This window comes from Colossoma macropomum, unplaced genomic scaffold (genome assembly GCF_904425465.1).
Source record: "Colossoma macropomum unplaced genomic scaffold, Colossoma_macropomum, whole genome shotgun sequence".
In the NCBI taxonomy this organism is placed as follows: Eukaryota; Metazoa; Chordata; class Actinopteri; order Characiformes; family Serrasalmidae; genus Colossoma; species Colossoma macropomum.
This window is the reverse complement of record NW_023494788.1, coordinates 39,490,251-39,507,112: the sequence shown is the minus strand read 5'-3', so window position 1 is coordinate 39,507,112 and position 16,862 is coordinate 39,490,251. Positions and strand designations below refer to the sequence as shown.

The window sequence follows — 16,862 nt, the reverse complement described above, 5'->3', positions numbered from 1 at the left end:
GAACTTACCTGTATATTTCTCTCTTTTTTTTTACAACAAGCGGGTTTTGAGGCGTTGGCATTACTGCTATTGCTTGTATCGGTATAAAAAAAAAAGATTTAGTTATTTCATATAAAATATTTTGAATGAAAGGCGATTCACAGTGTTTTGAATGCAACCAGCAGGTGGCGCAGCTCTGCACTTCCCCCTGCATAAAATCTGTGATAAAATCACAGAACTCCGGTTTTCTCAGACGCTAGAGGGCGCTCCCGAGCGAGTCCAAAATGAATGGGTTGATACGGAGCATTTGATCAAAATCATAGTTTATAAATGCTGAAACATTTTTAATGTAAAAGAATACAATCATTTCCTGAACACAGCATAAAAGCAGCATAAAACATTTAAACACTACTGTTATATTTTTAAGAGCTTTTAAACTCGAGCTATAGGAGTTTAAACCGGCGCCTCATGTAGGTCCACGACGTCAGTGAGCGCGTACAGCCAATGAGCTGCTCCGCTCGCCAATCAATCATCACGCTCTAGTAGTAAAGCCCGCCTTCTGCTGCCCAAAACCCGTTTGCTGTAGAGAAAAGGAAACATACAGGAGAGATTTCTTTGTTTTTTTTTTTAGTGAAATTCATCCTTCTACTTTCTAAAATTAAAGGAAAGTTCTGGTTCAGTAATTAGAAACTATTTTAACTGTTCGTTTTTAGCCGTTGAGCTCCATTCACTCCCATTCATTGAGGACTCGCTCGCGGGCGCCCTCTGCTGTTTATCAGTCCGGTTTTTGATATAGGGGGGGTGGGATATGAAGTGGCCGGACTCCTCATAATCCGGCTCTGGTAAAAGGCGAAGTCTAATATTTTATTTTTACTAACAGTGGCTCTAAAACGCCGTCGTAGACAGAACCAGAGAACTTGTAGAGCTAAACCGGCTCTGATAGAACTCTCTGGTGACGACACTGCGCGGGTAACGTGATGACGTAGTGGCGCGCGGTTTGTAAGTTTCCAAGTCAGTTTACTGACCGGTTTTCGGTAAATATTCTCCTCTTTGTTAGATATTTAGTTACATAGATACAAGACAAATACCAGCATGGGGCAAGAGTTTCATGTGTTGAGGTGTTTCTCTTGTCAAACCTTTCAAGTACAACAGGTAAGAGCGAACTATCTGGGTTTTTGTTAGCGGTTAGCTTGTCTAATAACGAACTGATGTAGCCGCGTCCCAAATCGCGTACTAGCACACTAAATAGTGTGTACAAATGGCGCATATAGCGTTGTAAGTGCACTCATTAGTGTAGTGTGTGAAGTACAAAAGTGTGTGGTTTGGGACGCGGTGCGTGTTTAACTGAAGTTAGCGAACCCTGCACTAAGTTACACATTTATTTACATTTTTATTTTTATAAATAGTGTCTTTGACGTTGTCCAGCTGGTCAACAAGCAATAAGTCCACTGTAAAGAATTATCTTTAATGAACTGCCTTTAATGTTAACGTTATATGTACAGTGAAGTACTCAGTCACAGTGTTTATCTGTTTAAAGCAACAATATCAAAAGTGAATTCCACCCATTTTCCCCATATTCAAAACTCTTAATAATTAAATGGTTAAGGTTTAAGATTTTCCTGCTCCCATGTCGGGCAAACCTGTCTGCTTTCTCTGGAACGAGGGAGCCTTTAGCTGTCTACTCACTACAGTGGGTGAGGATGATGTTCTCTTGGCAGCTTGTTTGCCAAATGTGTTTGCCAAGAGTTTAGATTGCCTCATTTAACATGTTTCATAAGCTCATGTCTCATGTGACCCTGGATGTGGTGATAATGGTTTATTACTGCTTGGCGTGGCCTATCTCTTTAAAGGGGAACTCCACCAACATTTAAAAAATTCCACATGATTAAATGGTTGAAATGTAAACAAAGTCATTCAGGGTGGTTTGGAGTGAAATGTTCCATTCTAGAGAAAATGATCAAATCAGAATTGTTCACAGTGGTGGTGATAGGAACCAGACGTCCACCTCTAAAAGCTCCCGCACAGAAAGTTATTACATGAAATGGTTATAAATACACTGGTTGATGTTTGACAAATTTTTTTTATGATAGTTTCGTGATGAAGTTTTGGCTTTGGTGTATTTTAATCCATTCATTATTATCCATTCATGGTGGAGGAGTAGATGCAGGGTGTTGTAAGGCAAAATAGTCCCCAAAGAAAACATATTTTCCCAGATTTATGAATATTTCACCATCATCAACATTACATATAGAAGCATGTTACAAATAAAAGACGTGTGGGTTCACTGGTGAGTTTGGATTGTAAATAAAATGGCCATATTTGTGTTGTAGACATCTCAACCCCTGGTTCCTATCACAACCACTGTAAAGAAATCTCTCTGTAAGTTTCCCTACAGTGAACCATTTCACATCAGACAACTCTAGATGACTCTATTTACATCTCAATGACTGATTTATTAAGAAATTTTGAAGAATTGGTGGAATTTAAGAAGTACAGCAGCCGCTTTATGTAGGAAAGTTTTTCACTGTTTACCAGAAGACGAATTTAAGAACGACAACAGTGAAGTAGTGGGGTTCCACCCATTTGTCAATCAGTCTTCTTAATTAAATTGGTAAGATGTAAACTAAGGCATTCAGACATGTTTGTGGTGAAATGCTCTGTTCTATAGAAGCCAAAGTCGAAAAGTATTTCTCAGTAGTGGTGTTAGGAACTAGACGTCTGAAGTGTTTGATGCCTTTAAAAGCAGAAGTTATTACATGAGATGGTCACCAGTATGCTGCGTGATGCCTGAGGCATTGTTTTATAGTACTTTTGAGAAGGTTTTTGGTTTAAAATATGTTTTAATCCATTCAGGGTGGAAATATGCATGCAGGGTATTGTGAGACAAAGTTGTCTTTCCTTCTCCAAGCCCTGCCAAACCTGTCTGCTGTGCTTGGATTGCCTTATTTAGCATGTTTTATTAGCTCAGGTATCATATGACCCTGAATGTGGTGTAGGTGGCCATCAGGGTTTATTACTGCTTGGCTTGGCCTTTTGAATGTCCAGCAGCCGATTTGTGTAAGAGTGGTTGGACCCAGGAAAGTTTTTCAGACTTTTTCAGGTGACAGGCTTAAACCACGACAACAACTCTTTCACAGCTTTCCAAAGGTCCTCTCCAAAGCTTATAAAAAGACGCTGGTGCCAAACTGTCTGTGTGGCCGTAAGAATATGAAGCATTGTGTTGTTAAACAAAGATCTTATTGACAGAGACAGACTGTACACTGTGCTTACCGTCTGAGAATTGTAATTTTGCAGGTCATCTGTGGTAGGCCAGGAAATTACCCAATTACAGCAGCTAGGGACATCAAGCTGCTTAGCAACAACAGGATTAAATGCTGAATTGTTTGCCTTACAGGTCAAAAAGAGCAAAAAATGGAGTTGCAAGATGTGTGGGGAAAAGCAGTCTCTCATAAAGGTAAGAGTAACCTATTGCATTACACTGGGGAAGCACAGATACATGTGTATGTGTATTTCTTTACAGTGGCTCCATTGAAAGTGCACACCCCCATCACCATCAACGGAGCCACTGTAGAGAGGGTCAGCAGCTTTAAGTTCCTCGGTGTTCACATCTCAGAGGAACTGAGATGGACTGAACACTCTACACGGGTGGTAAAGAAGGCACAACAGCGCCTCTTTCGTCTCGGGTGGCTGAGGAGGTTTGGCATGAATCCCCGCACCGTGTACTGTGGAGAGGCTCCATCATGGCCTGGTATGGGAACTGCACTGCCATCGAGCGGAAAGCTCTGCAGAGGGTGGTGCGGACAGCCCAGCACATCATCGGGGTCCAGCTTCCAAACCTCCTGGGTTTATGCACCAGCCGCTGCCTGAGGAAGACCAAAAGGATTCTAAAGGACTCCACCCACCCAAGCCACTGTCTGTTCTCACAGCTGCCGAGCGGGAGGAGGCACAGAAGCATAAAGTCCAGAACCAGCCGGTTCCCCTTCTTCCCCCGGGTCATCAGGCTGCTGAACAGCCAGTAGTTCTTGTGTATCGGTCAGAAGGCCTGTGACTACAACTCTGAGTCAACACACCTTCACACCTGTGTAATGTGATATGACAAACTTGATTTGATTTAATTTATAATTCTGTATTTTGGTTCTTACAGGAATATGGCAGAGGAACAGGTGCCGATTGTAGGCGCCATGTACAGAAGTTGAATTCACTGCGTGGGGAGCTGCTACAGGTTGAAAATGAAAGAGCCTGGACACAGTGGTAAGCAGATTGTTTAAATCAAGGATATTCTTGGATTAGTGAAGCTCCAAAACACTGTGAAAATATTTAGACTCCCACAGTGGAGTAAATTCATAAATAAGATTTTTGTAATCTTTGTTAACGTGACCACAGGTTCTCTTTAAATGCTGCGGTATAGCCTAAAGAAACTTTTATCAAACTTCTGACCATGTTTTCCACTTTTAAAGGGAGAAAGAGGATCATGAAGATGAGGACAGCTTTGGCGAGGAAGCTCAAAGCTGTGAGCAACAGGTATAGCTTTTTTGTGGTTCTTCTTCAGGCTCTTTTAACCCATGTGTGGTGTTGGGGTCTGTGGGACCCATTTTCAGTGTTTACAAAAAGAAAAAATGATGAGATTTATTATTATTTCAACCCCAGATTTCTTGGCCTTTGCTCATTTTGTGTAAAGAACATATAAAATAACCCATTTTCAGTGACTTCACTCTGTTCACCCCCCACACATTTATATTGCACATGTGGTGTTGGCTGAACCCACTGAGAGAAAAAATGTGGAGGTGCTGTGTCCTTCACTCTGTTCTCCTCCTACATGGCCTGCTGTTAGTGTGTGTATGTGTGTGTGAGGGTGGACAACATGGACAGGCTGCTGACTGGCTACAGCTGCTAAAGGAGAACCCTACGCTGGACACTTGTGATATTTTAAACGTCTGGTATTTTTCATAAATTGTTATGGCTGTATTGATTTAAAAACAATAATGTGGTGGGTCCAGCAGACCACTGAGTAACAAACACATCAACACCACACAAGGGGTAAATATAAATGCATCTAAACGATTTAGTTGGGTTATGGAGCAGTGATGCAGATTTCTTTTGCTCATATTTACCACCACCGTTCTAGGATGAGGTGCAAGTTGTAAGCCGCTGGAGTAAATATGTTGATCAGACAGGCAGCGGGCCAGGAGAGGAAGAGGAGGAGGAGGAAGAAAACGTTTACACAGAGAGAGCGAGGTTCAGGAGTCGTGATGAAATCAGGTCAGTCGATTGGCTTTGTAGTCAGAAGTCATAATTACAGAACAGTCTCTGCTCAGCAACTACAAGAGATAGTAACAGCATTACGCATGAAGTAAATCAGATTACTGTTTGATCTGAACAGGAGTCAAATATATTTTAGATGAAAAGACAAGTGATCTGATATTCACTGTTGCTGTTCCCATAAACTTCCCAGCAGAAAGAGGAAGAAAGGCTTCACCTCAAAAGATGCTTCTGGGCATTACACAGTTTCTGAGGATGATGACCCTGGTACTGACCCTGCTCACTGGAGGGCCAAGGGAATACCATTTCAGGTGAGGGTAGTCTGTAGGTGTACAGTTGGTGACATATGCACACCAGTGTTGTTGCTCATCAGACTATTGTTCATACATATTTTGAGTTATATCATGTACTGCTGCAAAAACATCTCAAAAGCATTACTGTTTATTAATATGAGGTTAATAAGATGGTTAATAAAGTTTTTTATTATTATGTGATGTGCTTCTGCTTGTTTGCAATGAAAACTTGCAGGCACACTGGCCCTTTGCAGATAAGACTGACCCCTGCCTCCTAACTTATGAGCATGCCTGTGAGCATAAACCACATCCAATGTTAATTCTTCATCTTCTGGGTTTAGTTTAGTCTTTATCCAAAATGACATTAAACATACCTGAAAGGTTTAAAATGAGTACCGTTTGGACAGGGATTAGTTTTCCTTGGAGAGTAGGGTTAATGTAATTTTACCACAGGACATCTGTAATGTTTATGGCTTATTTGCATCGGATAAGAGAGCTGAATATAAGTTACAGGAATGGGAGTTTACGTTTGATTCATGCACTGCCTTTATTCCAAAAAAAGGGTAGAAAACATCAAAACATTTTAGCTGTTTTACCCTAACCATCTACCTAGTTATACCTAGGAATTTACAGCCAACTATCAGCATAAAAAAAACCTTTTCTGTCAGATTGCATGTTTTAAAGGGCCCATATCCTACATTTTTCTTTCATTTTATATAGTTTGGGTCAAAAACAGTCACATTTATTTTTTTACATGACCATTTTCCAACCTCTCCTTATCTCTTAGAATTAAACAGGCTGCATTTGTTACTGTGCCTTCAAGACTGATATATGTAATTGGCTTCTGTTCGGCTTGGCTGCTCTTTATTGTGCCTGATTGAAAAAGCAGTCCAGATTGAAACAATCAGTATAACTTCAGCATGAATTGGCGGAGTCCAACCGCTGTAGATTGCATTTGTGGATATATGTAAATGTGTTTTTCATGACATCACAAAAACAATGCATCTAAAAACTGGCTATTTTCGCAGCTTTGTTTTCATGTGTGGACTGTACGCACTGGGGAGTGAGCGGTATGTTTTGAAACTTTAACAGTGTTCACACACCACATCAAACTCTTATTCCAGAAAAACAGAGGAAATTTAGTTCTACATGATAGAGGACCTTTAATGTTTGGAGTCACACTCATAGGACAATATGTATTGGCTTGATTTGAGCCACCGAGGACACAAGTAAATACTTCTTTGAGTGCATCTATAGTTAAGAAAAACTGTGAAAACTCCTCATCACAGAATATAATAGCGTTTTAGCAACATGTCAATTTGCGCAGGCTCAATATGGCTCACAGATAAAGGGAGTCTTTACTAATGTGGGAGTGTGTGGTCTATAAAAATGACTCACGTAGGGGATTCACACGGGACTAAAAGTACTGAGAACCGGTGGTAAAGTTTACATGACCCAACCTCCTGTGTAAACAAATCCTGTCCAAATAGTGCTTTAGTAACCAACAAAGTTTTTAGTCATTTTAGTTCATTTTTAGTTTACTTTTTGATCTGATTCTCCTTTTATTTTGATTTGATTTTATTAACCTTTTACATAGCTACGTTTTAATTATTGTTTTATATTTTTTACTGTATTTTTTATGTATTTTTACTATTAATGTTTCTTTTTTATACTTACCTGACTTGAGTCATTTCTTTTATTAAATTTACTTTTATTATTTGATATGTTTTTATACATTATCAGTCCCTTTTCCTGTATCAACTCGGCAGCATTGTAAATTAGGGTCACCCTCAAAGTTCTCCGAGGTTAAATAAAGGTTAATTGATTGATTTGAAGTTAAAAATATCTGAGGTACTTGTGTATTCCCACCAACACAGTACTGGAACTAGACAGATTAGTCTTTAATAATAGGAGTATTGACTAATTTGAGTACAAGTGGTTGGTACTTATTCTAAAATGAACGCTTTGCTTTTATTATTTCAGGCACATCAACGTGGTGGCTCATTCAAATCATCACCTGTAGATGGAAGTTCCTCCAGACTGTCTCCATTCACTAGCACAAACTCCAAAACAGCAACTTCATATATTTGTGATTCTCCTGCTACATCACCGAGCTTTAAACACACTGGAGTGTACAGTGGCTTAAATGCTACTGGTGGATTTGGCATTGGAACAAATAAGAAACCTTCTGCTGAGTTAACCACCAGGCATCTTCCTTCAGTGCCTGCAAGTACTTCCTCTGCACCCTCATCCTCTCATCAGAGGACCAGTGGAACTAGGCTGGAAGCTGAAGGCTCCAAATGGACTAGATTCCTTACTTCTGTGTCTGCTGAAGAGGACAAAGACGAGCTAGAGGATGTTGATTATGCTCAAATGAGTTCTGGGGTAACTGTTGCTGAAGTAGCCCACTCACCATCAGCCCCGATTCCTGTACCCAGACCCAGAAGCATGGGTCATCCAAGCAGAGAAGAAAGTGCTTGTGCAAGAGCTCCACTGAACGACGTGCTTGGCCCAGGCAACAGGAGCCCTACAAGAGTTTTCGAGAAACTGAGCCACTATAAGGCTGGGATTGCCTCTAGTAGTCCTTCAACTTTTACATCAAAACCTGCAGGCTCTCAGAGCCCTGTATGTCTTCAGCTCCCGCCTGCCAAAAGACCGTGTCCTGCCCTTTCTTTTACCACATTGTTCCATACAGATGAGGACTTTGATGATGCACTTTAATCTGGTACCATTTACTCAGAGGCCTTTAAAGTTCCTGGGACATACCAACTATAAACATTGATGAAATACTATTAATAATTAACTGTGTTTTCAGAAGGTTTTAAACTGAATATAAACCTTTATATACAGATCAGGCATAACATTATGACACATCCTTGTTTCTACGCTCATTGTCCATTTTATCAGCTCCACTTACTATATAGGTGCACTTTGTAGTTCTACAGTTACAGACTGTAGTCCATCTGTTTCTCTGATACTTTGTTAGCCCCCTTTTGCCCTGTTCTTCAGTGGTCAGGACCCCCATGGACCTCCACAGAGCAGGTACTATTTGAGTGGTGGATCATTCTCAGCACTGCAGTAACACTGACGTGGTGGTGGTGTGTTAGTGTGTGTTGTGCTGGTACGAGTGGATCAGACACAGCAGTGCTCTTGGAGTTTTTAAACACTGGTCTTAATGTTCTGCCTGATTGGTGTATAATAAAACGAACAGACAGTTTTGCAGATAGATTGTTTTATTTGACAGAGACAGGGCAAGAAACAGTCAAAGTAAAGAATATAGTAATAGTTCCTATTCATTGTGACTAACAAAAATACTCAAGATTTTTTTTTTCAAAATGTCTTGCTAGGGTAAAAGGCATCTTAAAACAATGATTGCATTAGATATGCACAGGAACATTTTTCACAGACATCTTTTTGAATTTCTTAATAGTTACCAATTTAAGAAGCAAGTCATATCTGTATTCTATTTGTATAAAACGACATACCCAACATGATTCTTACTGACATTTGTATTCATATGTTTTAAGTGCCAAGTTAATCTTGTCAAAGACATACATTGATAATAAATGTTAGAAATCAGTGTTACGGAAAATGCCTGAGTAATTTATATTGCCAACAGTATGAAAGGAATCAGTTATATATTCAGGAAAGGCAGACTTGGTTGAGATTGCTAAAGTGTTAGCATGGGGTTTTCAAATAATTTGCAGTAATTGTGACCCCCTTTTTTCTAAGCCCTTGCTCTGCCATTTCACTTCCGTGGGCCAGGTGGTTTGGAGTACTGGATGGCATCCAAAGCAGAGCCGATGTCGTAATTCTTGGTGTGGAGCAGCCTGGTAAGCCAGCCTCCTTCATCTGTGAAGCCCATGGACAGCATCTGGGACAGAGACTCCACCAGCCGAGGGTCTGCGTCTGAGAAGGGAGGATAAGAGGGCAGTGTTGTGAGTAAGAGTTTGGTTATCGGAGTATCTGTAGGATATGAGGTCATGCAAAAGCTCAAACAAATGCAAGACAGACAATGCGGAGAACAAACAAACAGAACTATACATTTCCTTTTGTAGCCTGGGTAGTGTTTTGCATTGTACCTTGAGGCAGGTGTGGGTAGAGAGCGGCTTCACGCAGACCAGTGGGCCCTTGGTTAGAGGCTGAATTGGTGCTGAGGGGTGCGGGGTGATCCTCCGCCATCTCCTGCCCATCCACCTCCATTCTGAGAGACTGCAGTTCACCTGTGGATGGATCCACTTCCTTAGAGCTCAAATGGGTCCACTCCTCATCATTACTCTGCTCCTGTGAAGGCAACATACAAAATACATGTTAAGAGTATATCTTCTTTCAAAGGCTCATGATCACAGCACCTAACTATATAAACAATTTGTATGTTTTGTTTGCTTACTTTTGCCCCCTCGGTGGTACTCCCTACGCTGCACGAACTCATCGGGTCTCCATTGGCTCCTCGAGAAAGAAGGCCTCCTGAGCTGCCGTCACTCCGGCCACTTGGAGGTCCACTTGAGGCGGGAGGAGTCTGTGTCACTTTGGCCTTTTTCCCCTCATGTTCCACGTCAATGTCCACATCTATGCCTGTGGAGAGGCGAGTTCATTTGTTAAACAAATAAGCAGGTGTACCACTGGGTTGTGAAAGTCATTCCATTAGCATGTATAAATGATTCATGCAGAACAGAGGGCCTATCATGTGACTCTTGTTTATGTGAGATGTTGATTGGCACAGAACCTACCAAGAGGGCTCAGCATAGCAGCCACACCCTCTCCAATGTTCTTCAGGTACTCCATGTTGGCCTGGGCAGAGCTAGAGGCTCCTGAAGACGAACAGAAATGGTTTAGGGACATTTGCAAATGTAACAAGCTAAATGAAAGACTAATAATTGGAAAATTATACAGCTGCTCCTAACAGGCTACTTTCTGTGAGTAGAAATGGATATGGCACCATCAATGCTAATTCAAACCCATCAGCTAGCAGATTCTATTGCACCCCTCGCCCCTACCAATTAGCCCTTATCCCTCCGTTTTGCACGTTCATGTCTAGAGTTAGGGTGATTTTTGCTGAGATAGAGGGGTGGGGCGAAGTGTTAGAGCTGCATGGCCCTCCAAAACAAGGTTTTTCAGAGACTCCAGAGTGTTATGAGGGGGGAAAAAAAAGAAAAACCGGCAAGATGGCTGTGCGAGCGACCTAACAAACCCACAAATGAGAGAATTTTCTCCATTAAAAAATTACAATAACCATTGTTTTATCTTAGTTTAATGTCGTTTTAATGTATTTATGGTCGTTTGCTTCGTAATAAGCATTAAAAAAATGCTAATAGTATGCTAATGTATCGGTAGCTAGCTAGCTAGCTAACTTTCCCATTCCACCTTAAATAGTCCAGCAGTTCTGAAGCCTGAAGCGCCAGAATGTAACTGCTGCTCCAGGTGGAACGGAAGCGCGATGCTAACGCAGATCTGACGTAACAGATCTGGCGGTTGAAATTCGAACAAGAATCTGGTGAATATCTGACTTCAGCTTCGTATCACTAAAGAATTAGCAGTGGGTGATAAAAAATAATTGCCCTCCTCTTTGAAGGCATATGATGCCCTAACTGTAACTAAAGCCCAGCAGTGAGGAGCTGAACTTTACCCTCCTCTGCTATCACTGAAGACGCACCAGGTCGCCTACAGAGCAGCGCTGGTAGCCTGTTGATTTTTTTTTTTTTCTAAATTTGAGGGTCCCATTTTGTAGGGCAAGATTTCAACCACTACCCCTTGTAACTCAGTTCCAACGGCTTAGGGTGACACTCAAAAACAAGGGGTAAGGGTAAAAAGAAGAAATGGGATTGGGCCAAGTATACGTACATTTTTATAATTTTATTCAAGCTCACTTAAGCTCATTTGTCGAAAAATGTTCCTTGTGTGCGTGGTCTGTATCTGGTAACAGAACCTTACCGTTTTGGGCCTGGCCATCCTGCGAGTTGGCCTCATGGGAGTCGGGCTGGGCTCCAGATGGACCCGGCTGAGCCTGGTTCTGGTTTTGAGCCTGAGCCTGAGCTTGGGCACCAGCCCACATGCAGTGCCTCATCTTGCGCCAAAATTTCCCACGAGGGAACCACTGAGAGAGAAGAAGAGCTTTAAAAAGACTGAAGCCAACCGTCTGGCATGCTGTCAGATAAGCAGAAAACTGAGGTAGAATAACCACCCAAATACCAAAGGACACAACTGGGAAGAGTATGTTCTGCGTGGAGGGGTCTTACCTCAAACATGTTGGCCATGGGATGAAAAATGGGCAGGAGGGGATGCTCCTTGTGGAGGCCCTTAGCCTGGCAGGTGGAGCAGAGGTCATAATCGGGGCACACGGTGCACTTGAAGCGAGTTCCAGCCACCTGTCCCTCGCATCCATCGCAGGTCACACCAGGGTGAACCATGGGAGGGTGCTGAGGAGGTGGGCCCATATGTGGTGGGGGTCCCATAGGAGGTGGTCCATGAGGCCCCATATGATGGTGTCCATGGGGCCCCATGTGGTGTGGTCCTGGAGGAGGAGCAAAGGGGAACCCTGGGACCCCATGAGGTGAGAAGTCACGCTTGTGCTCCTTTTTTTCTGAATGGGGAACAAACGGCAGAACAATGTTAGTACTTAGTTTCAGTGACTTTACGAGGTTATTTAACAGAAGTCTGAACATTCTTGTACTAAACAAAGGGAATATTTCTAGGTTTGATCTAAAAGCAGTGAAAATTCTCATCGATTCTCTGATTAATTCGTCATAAAAAGAGGTCATTATTTACTCCCTTCAGATCAGGGACATCCACATATATGAGGAACTTACCCTTGATGAAGAGGCGGAAGGTGTCATCCTTCACCAGAGTGAGTCCCATCATGAGCTCTTCATCAGTAGAGAAGGCAATCATGTCACCATCCTCATCTAGAGTGAGAAAGAAAAGCAGAACGAAGTGAGTGGTTGGTCTTGTGATGGCAACAGTTCGTTATTTTGTATTGCATCTTTATCCAAGGCCTTCTGTTTTTGTTAAATACAGTCACAAGGTCCTACTTTTGAGAGATAGATATGTGCAAACAAAGAACTTTGAACTTTTAGTACTTTACATAAGAAGTATTTTGTCCTAAATCAATGAGGGGGATTAAACCTTTTTATGCAGGGATTTGATTTTTAGATAATCCAAATTTTAATTACTTTTCCATGTGACTCTATTGTTCAATATTAAAGGGCCTGTCCTACGTTTACCTTTTTTTTGCCCGACATTGTTCCTGAGGGTTTATGTAACAACACCGCAACCATTTACCAGCCCTGTTTTTTTGTTACTGACCCTCCTTTAAGACTGATATGTGAATGACCACTGCTCTGATTAGCTGCCCTGTACTGTGCCAATTTCAGAAAGCAGTCCAGGCTGAAATGCGCCTTATAACTTATATGTGTGTGTATATAAGACTTTCACAATGTTTACTTACATCACACTATATTTAAAAACCTAGGAAATTCATTTTCCATGATGCGAGTCCTTTAAATGATTTCTCTCAATGTTTATATAAAATGTGTGATAAATTATTTAGCCCTTAGTTCAGAATATCAGGGCCTACGATATTCATTTGAGTCACTACTAGGGTAAAACCGGAAAGGCCACAGTCTTAGCATTAGGTCCACAAACAGAGCTCTCAAACACACCCTGAGAAAAACAACATTTTCAAATGTTTTTCCTTTTCATTTCTGAAGGTGGAGTCGAGTCAAACGCATGTACAGTGCCAGAAGTTATGAAGGAGAACGGGTCTGAGCGGCTAAACAGATGTTTACACTGATTAACACGAACGTTTACATGCATTTTACCTAAATCAGTCTGTTAAAATCATAATTCAAGTCTTATTTATACACGAGGCTGAAGTCTGGCTTCCTATTTACAAGCTTCCAGTTGGAATTCGCCCGTTCCACCTTAAATGGTGCAGCAGTTACAGTCAAGATCCTGATGTTGCTGCACTATTTAAGGTGGAACGGAAAAATTCGAGCAGGACCGCTTTACTAGTTATACTGCCATTAAATTATGATGCGCTATGCTGGGCCACCATATGAGGATATTCCACTTATGTTGTTATATAATGACAAAATAAAACTTATTTAAAGGACCGGTTTAAGAGCTAAATCGTCTTTTGTGTAGAAATACAGTGATTATTATGGCAGTTATAGCTCGACTAACTACGAGTTAGTTACAGGCTAATGAACCCGAATTCAGGCCTAGCGGGTTAATAAGTAACACACCCGGCTGAAGAACCACCGTCAATGAAAACTCAATGTAAACAAACCCTCCTGGCTGTAAAGAGCGCTTATATTTCTTAAAACCACTCAGTCTTACCTTTGTAGTACATCTGGAAGATGACATTCCGGAGGTTGGCGAAAACATCCACCACCTTGCGGCTCAAGTACTCGAAACTTGTCGACACGTCCTGGTCGATGGCGAAGCGGCGAATCTCCCTGTGACAGTCCTCCTTTCCGAGGAGGTAAGCCTTCACGGTCATCGACATCCTCGCGTCTTTTCCACACGCACCAAAAACTCGCGAAGAAGCGCAGAAAGTCGGGCTCCGAGGTTTGTTGCGCAGCAGAAATTCACGTCCCTTCAAAACACGAGTCAGCTGACTGAGCCGCCTCCTGATCCGCCGTCCGTCTCTGTTCCTATCCGCTGGCTCAGCTGCGGGTTTTATACGACGCAACAGCCAATCGGAAAAGCGGCTGGGTCTGAAGGGGCGGGGCCAAGTGCTCCTTCGCCGGCGCACAAAGCTCACGGCCTGTTATTGTGATCTGAGGCCGTTTCAACAACACAAGGGGTGGGGCGCCGTAGAGGGGGGATGCTGAAGGCCGAGGAATGACACAGCGTTTTCTGAACGGGGATTTCCCTTATGAGGTCACCGCAGGCCCCGTATTTCTTAATATAGATTTATTTAAGGATCTATGTAAATATTCCTCATGTAAAAAAGTCAAACAAGACATCTCACAATGACTGAACGGCTTTGTAATTGAAAAGTAACTGACTTTGTACCTGAAACAGTTAAGCAGTTTTACTATAAAGGGGTAGGGGGTACTTTAAAACGTATTCCGGTACAGATTACTGGTCAATCCTAATCCAAGTAATGTAATTAAATTACTTCTAATTATTTTTGGATTATGTGTCATAGTTAACAAAAGATAAGGCCTTTTTTTGTTAAAATGCTAAATGTGTGAGAAGCTCGAGACATACGCAGCTAATACTGTGACTTAGATAAATGGCCTGTGATCTCATGTTTAGTGAAATGGTTAAATCCAAGTAGAGCAATTATTTACAGAGTTTGAGTTATCATTTTCTAACTTAACTGGTAGCATGTTAAATCACATGGCTAACACGCCTGGCATAGCATTATTATAATGGCGATAGTCATGCATACAAAGGTTACATACAAAGTGGAGGTTTAGGTCGTGAGATAATGTAATCCTGCTAGTAATAACCCTATTTTTTATATTGTACCTCTAATCTGATTATTGTTTTTATCTATAACTAATGAAATATAGTTGCCTTTGTTTTGTATCCTGATTATGTAACGCTGTTGTATGTGTTCTGTTACTAGACTTGGCGGTTATTTTATACATTTTGAAGTGACAAAGTGCTTATTCATATCATTTTTTATTTCATTTATTCATCAGCCAACCAAATAAATAAATAAATAAAAAGGAGGTAGCAAACATTGTCTTTTAGTGGTAAGTCAAAGCAGCTGGAGTGGCACAATGTCAAATATACAACACATTCCGTCACCTTTCCTTAGTTATACTAGACAATTCAGTCATGAATAATAAATTTTAGGCCCACAGTCGTATTCAGAGACTGATTAGCATGTCTGATACTCCTTACTGGTCTTGTTTTTCAAAGACAAAGTCAATCATGACAAAAAAAAAAAGACCACAATAATGATAGGACATTTCTCATTGTCTACATGTTGACTTTGAACTTTGTTAGTGCACAGAGCGAGGAGCTATGAGGAAATGAAAACACAAGGAGAATACTTTACACTGCACACTGTGTTGGTGTTTATATCTTCTGCAGAAGATAAAATAAACAAATCCTGGAGGAACACAAGAACGTGAGTTGATCAGCACTGCTGATATACATGCACAGCATGGCCCAAAGTGAAATAGCTTCGGCTATTTCAGCCACACCCATTACTAACAAGTACACAAGATCAAGCAGCCATGCGTTCTACATAGACAAACTTTGGCCGTAGAACTGGTTGTGCTGAACTTTCAACGTGCCATCTTACCAAAAAGACAGTTCAAGTTTATGCCTAGTCGAGCTGCCCTGGTTATCTGGTAAGCTATGTTATTCTAAACTGGAAACATCAGGGAGTAACAGCATAGTTTATATAAATGATCTGTTCTCTATTGCGACACTAACTACCTTACTGTTTCAGCATGACGATGCATCTGTGCATCGGTCCCAATGGTTTGGGAATGAGACGTAGTATATACTATTGCCACTACCTGACCTGCACCCCCTGCACCACTTTGCACTGTGCCGGCTCACTTTTGTCTCACATTATGTTTAATGATCTGTACCACTCTGTCTTATACAACATTGCATAGTGTTAACTTGGGGAACTATGTCTGTGCTCTGTTGCAGCGCTGACCAGTGCCTAAACGTGTCACCAGCAGTCCACCTTTCCCAAATAACTCCCTACAGTGAAGGTAATCTGAATGATTTAAACCCATTCTTTGTATACGGATGGATTGATAAGCTAAAAAGATGCTGTTTTAAGCTCATAAGAGATGCTAACGTATGAAAATACTTGGATTTCGGGATATTTTGTGTCCAAGAATTGAATTTCTTTTTTTCCTGGACAACCAAAATCCAGGATGATCCAGGAAAAGTCATGAATGCATGACATCCTATTGATAATTATGAACGTTTCATTATGTATCAGCTACTGCCGTACAGCGCAGTACAGACTGAGTAGTCCCAAAGTCTGAGACAGCTGGTGAAAATTTTGCTTTTCTTTTTAGTTTAATGCAAAGTTTTTTTTTAAATTACAAATTATATTATCAGCAGAACAAGTTAAAAGTAGAATCTTTAAATGTTTACATGAATTTCAGATTTTCTAGTACTTGGTATTTCCTGTTTTTGCTTCAATGACAATGTGAGCTCAAGATGGACTCCATAAGTTTGTGCAAAAGCCTCTGATCAGTAGATCAAATCCTGAGACTTGTCTCAACATGTTTCAAAGGCAGGAATAAGACTAAAAAGTAAAATCTGACCTTTTCGTACACCTTAACATGGTCATTTCACAAATTTGCATAGAAACAGTGGAGAATTTTGAACATTCCTTCT

The 16,862-nt window shown here is 41.2% G+C and overlaps 2 protein-coding genes across 3 annotated transcripts; one reads left to right on the top strand and one right to left on the bottom strand.

The window, feature by feature from the left end:
- Positions 1-964: 964 nt before the first annotated feature.
- On the top strand, positions 965-8,419 carry LOC118806347 (MRN complex interacting protein). Its single transcript, XM_036567753.1, has 7 exons — positions 965-1,131; positions 3,374-3,433; positions 4,124-4,230; positions 4,437-4,500; positions 5,105-5,238; positions 5,432-5,549; positions 7,515-8,419. The coding sequence occupies exons 1-7, from the start codon at positions 1,072-1,074 to the stop codon at positions 8,250-8,252; spliced, it is 1,281 nt and encodes a 426-aa protein (XP_036423646.1). The 5' UTR covers positions 965-1,071; the 3' UTR covers positions 8,253-8,419.
- Positions 8,420-8,746: 327 nt separating this feature from the next.
- Positions 8,747-14,198, bottom strand: sqstm1 (sequestosome 1). 2 transcript variants are annotated; one of them, XM_036569312.1, is made up of 8 exons: positions 13,869-14,198; positions 12,338-12,433; positions 11,768-12,111; positions 11,463-11,625; positions 10,262-10,342; positions 9,922-10,106; positions 9,614-9,815; positions 8,747-9,440 (listed from the first exon to the last, which is right to left on the bottom strand). In XM_036569312.1, exons 1-8 carry the CDS (start codon positions 14,035-14,037, stop codon positions 9,280-9,282), a joined length of 1,401 nt encoding a protein of 466 aa, XP_036425205.1. In that variant the 5' UTR covers positions 14,038-14,198; the 3' UTR covers positions 8,747-9,279. The 2 variants fall into 2 exon arrangements, with proteins under 2 accessions (XP_036425205.1, XP_036425204.1); XM_036569311.1 differs by having other exon boundaries at positions 12,334-12,433; positions 13,869-14,194.
- Positions 14,199-16,862: the final 2,664 nt, after the last annotated feature.

Bases quoted from the DNA above. Each gene is read 5' to 3' on its own strand.
- sqstm1 (XM_036569312.1), bottom strand. From the start codon at position 14,037: ATGTCGATGACCGTGAAGGCTTACCTCCTCGGAAAGGAGGACTGTCAC. The intron at 11,626-11,767 runs GTAAGACCCCTC...CTTCTCTCTCAG, and splicing joins CCATGGCCAACATGTTTGAG to TGGTTCCCTCGTGGGAAATT. The intron at 10,343-11,462 runs GTAAGGTTCTGT...GTTCGTCTTCAG, and splicing joins GGATGGCCAGGCCCAAAACG to GAGCCTCTAGCTCTGCCCAG.
- LOC118806347 (XM_036567753.1), top strand. From the start codon at position 1,072: ATGGGGCAAGAGTTTCATGTGTTGAGGTGTTTCTCTTGTCAAACCTTT. The intron at 4,231-4,436 runs GTAAGCAGATTG...CCACTTTTAAAG, and splicing joins GAAAGAGCCTGGACACAGTG to GGAGAAAGAGGATCATGAAG. The intron at 5,550-7,514 runs GTGAGGGTAGTC...TTATTATTTCAG, and splicing joins CCAAGGGAATACCATTTCAG to GCACATCAACGTGGTGGCTC.